General features: G+C 45.2%; 1 protein-coding gene across 2 annotated transcripts in view; it reads left to right on the top strand.

Annotated features, from left to right (window-relative positions):
- The first annotated feature begins 273 nt into the window (after positions 1-273).
- LOC130384332 (uncharacterized) overlaps positions 274-8,151 on the top strand; it is an 8,656-nt gene continuing 778 nt past the window's right edge. The window contains exons 1-2 of one of the 2 annotated variants that reach the window (XM_056592455.1): positions 274-560; positions 4,845-8,151. The exon at positions 4,845-8,151 is cut by the window's right edge and continues 778 nt beyond it. In XM_056592455.1, the coding sequence (XP_056448430.1) occupies positions 4,980-7,001 (2,022 nt within the window). In that variant the 5' untranslated portion in view covers positions 274-560; positions 4,845-4,979 and the 3' untranslated portion in view covers positions 7,002-8,151. Of the gene's footprint in view, positions 838-4,844 lie in introns of both variants that reach the window. The other variant, XM_056592454.1, reaches the window with a different exon arrangement.

Here is an 8,151-nt window from a genome sequence, read left to right as displayed (position 1 = left end):
TGAGTCACATGGGTGATGCTCTGGCTCTTGGCTGAGGAAGGCCTTGTGAGGACAGCTGATGGTAGGAATAGGGCGCAAGACAAGCATGGCATAGACAGATTTGCAGAGACTATGGGGTTTATTCTATGTTTAGGCCAAGCGTATTTTTAGGTGTTCCTGTGTGTTTGAGAGTGCTGTTTCTGCCAGGATTCGAGTTAGGAAATAGAGGGAGAAAATAAAGGAAGACACATAGGCTACTCACACACTGACACATACACAACCTATGCATAGTATTATGCAAAAATGCCCTATGTTACGTATTTTAAGAATCTAAGCTACCCACACATAGACTCAATGAAGACCAAACATATTAGCCGTAAATACCATACATAGCCACAAGGGGAGCCTTACTGAAGGCTGCAATAGATACTTTATCCACAGAGGGCAGCACCACAGACCAAGCGAGGAAACCGAGGATTACGTCCCACCGGTTTTCTCCAAGTCTTCCGGTCCTCCGAGTCCATAAGAAAGCCTCCACATCTTGAAGACAGGAGAACTCTCAAAGCTAAGCTAGGATACCGGTGGGTTAGTGTCTTGGATTAGCTAGGAGAACACTCTCGCACGTGCTAAGGCACATCTTCAATCTCTCTTAACTTCAGAGCATCAGTTTACCATACCGAAAATACTTTATACAAATAAAGTATCTCTTTAAAGCTATTCCTTTGGATTCGACCCCTCTTTCCTTGAAGAACATGATAATTGGTTGACCCCGACGTTCGTGGAAAGTCCGGACCGAGACTGGCGACCGCGAGGCCGTTCGGAAAGCAGTACAAGCTACTTACAGGCGCCACAACAAAGGTAAACAGAACCTGTTGTCAATGACTAAACTCTGTATAGTTAGATTAGTAACATTAGGTGAATAGCTTGTACTGCATCCGTCAGGCTGCGGGGACGTGTAATCTCGGACTGGTTTAAATTCATACAGCCGGTTACAAACGGCCTAGAATAAACTAACAGATTGAAATTAAATAACGAGCTCACGAAGTATAAGGGCTAGGAGTGTGTTTTATATGGGTTTGTAGATAGACAAATGCAATCCTAATTAGATCTAAATGTCCGTACCAACGTGGGAGACGTATTACCTGTGGTTATATGTTATTTATTTGGTGTAGCGACCGAAGTTAAACCGGGGCACCATAAGGTATATTTATTACCGACCATAAACTTCTGAACTCTTACGGCGGGGTGAGGAAAGGTCAGGTCTTTAACGTTAACCTAGCTTAGTTGCATATTAAACCGGAAGCTTGGCCGTAGTTAGCCAAGGAATTCAAATCGAATTGATTCCTCACAGCCCGGTTCATGTAACATCTAAATGTGCAATTTTGGTTAGTATAGAACGCAGCCGTAGAGGTGGACTTACGCAGGAATAACCCATCTGCTATCAAGCGCCTCGCTAACCCGCCGTGGGGACAAACTTGCAGGAATCTCTTACTTCTTATAGAGATCCAATACATGCTTTTGACTAGAGCTACCTGGGTCAAAACTAGTTTGTCTCTACAGCCCTTTGGATGTAACACGTGGTGTACGATTTAAGCGGACCACGCGTCTTGGAAAACGTGCGGTTCCTTTGTTCATACCATCAGTCGTTATAGTCGAACTCCTTTTTTGAAATAGACGCCATTTCTCTGAAGCAACGGGGGGCTCAACTTAAGTGTTACATCCTCTCTCTCTCTCTCTCTCTCTCTCTCTCTCTCTCTCTCTCTCTCTCTCTCTCTCTCTCTCTCTCTCTCTCTCTCTCTCTCTCTCTCTCTCTCTCTTTTGCAAGTCGGTAGGAGATGAATGGTCAGTCTTTTGTTAAGACTCATAACCTCTGACCTAGGCAAAAGCAGATCTCTATCTCTCGGTGCCGGTGCTATCTTGTGGCCTGGTTGCGCAGTCCGGTAGGACTGGAACAACTCGAATAGTTGTTGTACTTTTTCTCCCATACCCTAGAAAACCCCTTTGATAACCCCAAACCCTTCTGTCCCTGTCTCTAAAGATCCGGTCGTCAGACCACCCTCCCCTCCCCATCCTTTTATCCCAATATCCCATATCCTATCGTAAACTCACCCCCCTCTCCCCATCCCTTTGTCTTAATATCACATATCCTATCGTAAACTCACCCCCCCCTCCCCACCCTTCTGTCCTTGTCCCCACATCCTATTGTAAACCCCCTTCACACCACTTTCATCTCTCTCCGCAGGTCCTGGAGTAAAAGCCCCCCACCCCCCGTTATTTTTTCACTTCTCCACCTTATCTCCACCCTCTCCGCAGGTCCTGTTGCAGATCCCTGTCCCCATCCCATTGAATACTGTTTATTGACGGGTACACTCACAGCACGACGTGCGAATAGTGTGTGCTTGGTCATTTAAGTGTTGGATATAGTAATAGGTTATCACAGCCTTTTGTCGTTCAGATAGAAATCAAGAAAAGTTTCTTTATCGATAAATAAGTTGTGAATTCCGAAAAACCCAAACACTCTTAGTACTTCGCAGCCCCTGTGCCGCGACCCCCACCTAACCTCCCCCTCTCTCTCTCTCTCACTCACTGTCTCTCTCGCTCTCTCTCCCCCGCTCCCTCTTCCTCTTCCCCCCTCTCACTCACTCACTCACTCACTCACTCACTCACTCACTTTGATACTCACTCACTCACTCACTCACTCACTCACTCACTCACTCACTTTGATACTCACTCACTCACTCTCTCTCCACTTTGTTTGTACAGACATATTGCTTTTGGGCAACCAGGAAGGTTGTTCCACAGATTCAATACGGAATATTGAAGAGTAATTAACGTTGTACAATCTTGTAACTCCCAACTCCTCGCTCTTTCTCTCTGTCTGCCTGCCTGTCTAAAGGTAGGCCCTCCCTCACCCTTTAAATTCCTTCCCCATCCTTTAGTCCCTATCTCCCACCCCCCACATAAAGACCCCCCCCCCCCCCCCCCCCCACAGAATAGCTTTGTCTTTAATGCCCCACTGGCGTCGTTTTGAGTACTTGTAGTTAAAGATTGTTCATGGTTATGGGTGCGAGGTAAGGTCCTCCACTATCGGTCTCTGTGAAGATCGAGCCACAAAAGAACATTAACGAGAGTTCCAATCTCCTCCTCCACTGTCTTAATGAACCCCATCCCCCACCACCAATCTTCCTCCCTCTAAACCCTCATCATAAAGACCACCCCCCCAGCCTCTCCCACGACACATCTCTCTCTGTGTCGCTATTTTTAACAACGATAACTTTTATATATACATGTACACACAGCGCGGAGAAAGTGTACTGAGAGCGCAAAATGCGGTTAAGTGGTAGCCTTATGCCATAAGGTACCACAGTGTTCAGCCGGACAGATAGAACTCAGAAGTTTCTGTAGTCGGCTGATACGTATGTAGTATGCACCGCAGCCATATTTGTAGTTCTTGGTAGTGCCGCCTACTCGTTAACACGAGATTATTCCCAATTACATCTCAACATCTCCAAATGTACCACAAGTATATAACTATTATTAGTCCCAACTAGACGTCCCCCCAACTTTCCAAGTAGCCGATCTCTTGCATTTGTAATAAATTTGTTCTCTTTTCTCGTCAGGCCTTGGCAACCCGAGCAGTAATGGATGCCCGACATTCATCATTTTAATCGTTAACATTACTACAAATATTCTCTTTTCTAATCAGGAAGGTAACGATCAGTTGCCCATCATCATCATTTTACTTCTGTGCATAAAATATTAATTCTCTTTTCTCTTTAGGAGGTGGCAACACAAGCATTATAGTTGCCAAACACTCATCTTTTTACTTCTCTGCATTGATCTTAATTCTTTCTCTCTCCAGGAAATGGCAGTATAAGAACGAATGCCAGACACTGACAGTAATTATTTTTTCAGGTTGCTGAACACTTCTGTCTATTATACATGCGTTTTGTATAGCAAGACAGATAGAGAACCAGGCTGGTTCAAATAGACACGGGGTTCAACTGCTAGAATAATATGTTGTATTAATAAATGGTGCACATGGTTTTAAACGGTGCCCAAGGAGGGAGTTAGCTCAACTGCGGTAGACACAATTACAATACGTTTTTTGCGAATATTAAATGTACATGGCTTAAATTCTGCTATAATCAGCTACTACATACGAATAAACACTGCGTGAAATGTTCAAAGGTCAACTATTGCTTCCGTTGGAGCGATTGCAATAGATATAATATCGTACCACAATATGAATGCATTATCTTGTATTCGACAATTAGGAAAGCCGGATTCCAGAAACTAGAAGCCTACAAAAGGGCACCAACCCAGAGGTCTTGCATCAACCAGATCCCTGTACGGCAGTTACACAGTGATCTTAAAATAGCTAGACTCCACATCATGAACGGTTAGCCTTTAAAGTTGTCCATAGCGTGCATACCGCTCGTCCACAGAAATCCGGGGTTATCCAGGCCTGGGGATTCTTATTAGAAGAGTTCTGGGATAACCTCCAATAGAGGAGTCCCCCCCAATAGAGGATCCTGAGGACAAGCGGTAGAAATGCATAGTTCAACAGACCTGACGAGGTCCAAAATACCAAAATAAGAAATGGTTAGGATTGGTTAATTTTAATGCGCATGGCTGAAGCAATGCGCAAGGAGGGATGTAGTGTGAATATTAAATCAAGGATTGAAAGTTGTGTAGCAAGACAGATCACAGACCAGAAGCCGTCCGATCCAGAGAATCCTTCACCAACGTCGGTGACACCTGGCGAGTGGATCTGGGTGAAAAAACACCATCGAAAGACCTAGAAGACCGGTGGAAGGGGCCATACAAGGTATTCTTGGCCAAACCCTTTTCTGTTTCTGTAGAGGACCGACGTGGGGCCCAGTGGCACCACCTGAGCCGGTGCCGCAAAGCAGATACTCCTGGCAGATCGTGGACTGAGACCCTGACCGACCTAGCTGCACTCCAAGCCAAGTACAAACACCCCTCATCCCAAGACGATGGGCCACAGCGTGCCCTTAGGAAAGTACCTGGTAGGATTCCTTCTGGTAGTCCTGTTCCAAGAAGGAGCGGGAGACAACATCGCCAGGTACCCACCGCCTAAACCAACAACAACAGGTCAGGTCTCGTTAAGGTACTGTCGAGGGATAGAAAGTATCTTTGAGCTGAATTTTTGTGATATGCTGCCCTGTGGGACCAGGAAGGACCAGGTCTACCAGGCAGAAAAGTACATGTGCGTAAGCACCAGACGAGACGGTAGCTACATGAGAGATTATTCCTGCGGGGCGTGGTTTCAGGCGTCGTGGCTTACCCATCCTGGGTACAAGGAGGGCTATTATCCCCTGAGGTCCAACTACAAGGAAATCCAAAAGGGAATCTCCCTTACCAGAAGATTATATGGCTATAAAGAAGTCTGGAGCAATAATGGTCTAGCAGTCAAGGGAGAGTCAATATTCATAAAGCTAAGGGCAGATTTACTCATTCCCGAAAACAGATCTCATAAGACAGACAAAGGCCTGGTTTTTCTAACGTTAAGGGCGGATACTTATGGGGAGGACCTAAAGGTAGTTATCCATCTATCAGGAGTTGCATGCGGTCCCAATAAATTTCCATCTAGAGGGACGTATGATTCCTTAGGAGCGCCTCATCTCTCACCACCCCCGGTAGTGCACCCAAATGGAGGGACGCACGAAGAATATTGGGAGGTAAAGACGGGTGAGCTTGATCAGAACATGTGGTTAAAATGGATGAACTACACGGCCCGGGCCCAGGGCAAGACCAACTGCATTATCTGTGCCGCCGGCCGCCCCTCCTTGACCACAGCCCCCGCTAGAATCACCCCGCATAATTCACCGCAAGGTTTTGTTTGTCTATTGGAATTATTCGTGGACGGCCACATCCCAGGGTGCACAATTGCAATAAAATCCAGACTAAATAACATGTATCCTCAGACCCCGATTAGATCTTTACCCCCAAGATTTGAAGTTAATTTAACTCCGGACTATCATTGTATCACAGGAAGGGGAACAGGGAGAAAGGTGGGATCATTTCCTCTTGACTCTTGTAACACCACTAGAGAGATAAAATTGTTGTCCAATATGACCCGTGCCCGTAGTGATATATGGTGGTTCTGTGGAGGTCTGATCCTCAGGGGAGTTCTCCCCTTTGAATTCTCAGGAACATGCGCAATCATACAGTTAATAATGCCCATCTACATTTTACCCGATAGCAAGACGGTGATGGATCTCACATTATCCAGCAACGGTGGTCTCCCGGACTTGACCCGTCGGAAACGAGAGTATGCACCAGTCCCGGGTAGTTTTGATAAAAACATATACATAGACGCAATAGGAGTACCCCGAGGGGTCCCCAACGAACATAAAGCCCGGAATCAGGTAGCGGCAGGATTTGAATCAGTTCTATTTTGGTGGTCTACTATTAATAAAAATGTTGACTGGATAAATTACATATACTATAATCAACAACGGTTTGTTAATTTTACAGAAGAGGCAGTCAAAGGACTGTCCGAACAATTGGATGCCACCTCCCGGATGACCTATCAGAATAGGCTAGCTTTAGATATGTTATTAGCAGAACGAGGAGGGGTGTGCGGGATGATAGGGACAACATGTTGTACATTTATCCCCAATAACACAGCACCAGATGGGTCCGTGGCCAGGGCATTGGCTGGACTGCAATCCCTCAAGTTGGAGTTGGCCGAGAACTCCGGTATTGGTGACCCAATAGCTGGATGGATGGAGAACCTGTTTGGTAGGTGGAGAGGTATGATCCAGTCAGTACTCATCGCGGGAATAATGGCAGTAGCCGTGTTAATTGTTGTCGGCTGCTGTTGTATTCCCTGCGCACGAGGGCTACTGAATCGGCTGATCACCACAGCATTGGGCGCCACAAAAGTGCCAGGTGACATTCATGCTTACGTAGGAATCAGATATAATCCGTTGAACTTCAATGAGATACCACCTGAGGAACCTGAACCTATCCAATTACAATATATAGAATAAAATGCCACCATTTGTAGCACCTGTGTCTTAAGATAATCAACATCCTGGATTTACTTGAATAATTAATTATTGAACCACCAAGACGAATTGTGTTTGTTATTATATAGTATTGTTTGGTTATGAGTACAACTCGTTATTTCTGAATCGCTGCATTAATAATGGTACAGTTGATCTTCTTTGAGGCGATTGTTTTACAGGCCACCTGTTACTGACACGACGACGACGGAGAACCTGTTTGAAGGCTCCCATGATGTAGGAGTAACCCCTCTGAGTTGAGCCCTTGACAAGGAGGGACGAGTCTTGGGTTCATGAATTACAGGCCAGACGGCGACAGAAAAAACAATGACTGCAATAATAACAAGCCCAAAACCACCCACATGAACCGGCGCACCAAAACACGAAGATCACCTGAACCCCCCAAATCTATGCCCAAACCACCCACATGAACCGGCGCACCAATACACGAAGATCACCTGAACCCCCCAAATCCATGATAGCTTGTCAATTATTTTGAAATTTTAAAATTGTATTATGTCTACCAATTTTTACTTTACTTTTACACATGATGAAAATTGTATGGCCTTGTAGCACATAACCAAAAGTATTAGCTCAGGATTTCTATGAGTGGTTTTGTTTGTGTGATATTTGGCCATGTGATTTTATGATAACAAGATTTATGTTCATTGTTGTATTGTTAAATAATGACCTGTATTTCCAATGAGACCCACAAGGTGGATGCCATTTCAGTATTATGAGCCCGTTGTGGTTTTTCCCCTCTATTCAAGAGTTTTCCACAACGGTAGATGGTGTTGATCATAATTTGACTGTTTTCGGTGTGGTAAATGGTGTTTATGATTTAAAATATTATTGTATGGTCATCTGAGATGACCAAGGAGGGACTGTTACGTATTTTAAGAATCTAAGCTACCCACACATAGACTCAATGAAGACCAAACATATTAGCCGTAAATACCATACATAGCCACAAGGGGAGCCTTACTGAAGGCTGCAATAGATACTTTATCCACAGAGGGCAGCACCACAGACCAAGCGAGGAAACCGAGGATTACGTCCCACCGGTTTTCTCCAAGTCTTCCGGTCCTCCGAGTCCATAAGAAAGCCTCCACATCTTGAAGACAGGAGAACTCTC

Source organism: Gadus chalcogrammus, chromosome 6 (genome assembly GCF_026213295.1).
Source record: "Gadus chalcogrammus isolate NIFS_2021 chromosome 6, NIFS_Gcha_1.0, whole genome shotgun sequence".
In the NCBI taxonomy this organism is placed as follows: domain Eukaryota; kingdom Metazoa; phylum Chordata; class Actinopteri; order Gadiformes; family Gadidae; genus Gadus; species Gadus chalcogrammus.
The sequence above is the reverse complement of the archived record's forward strand: the minus strand, read 5'-3'. Positions and strand labels throughout refer to the sequence as shown.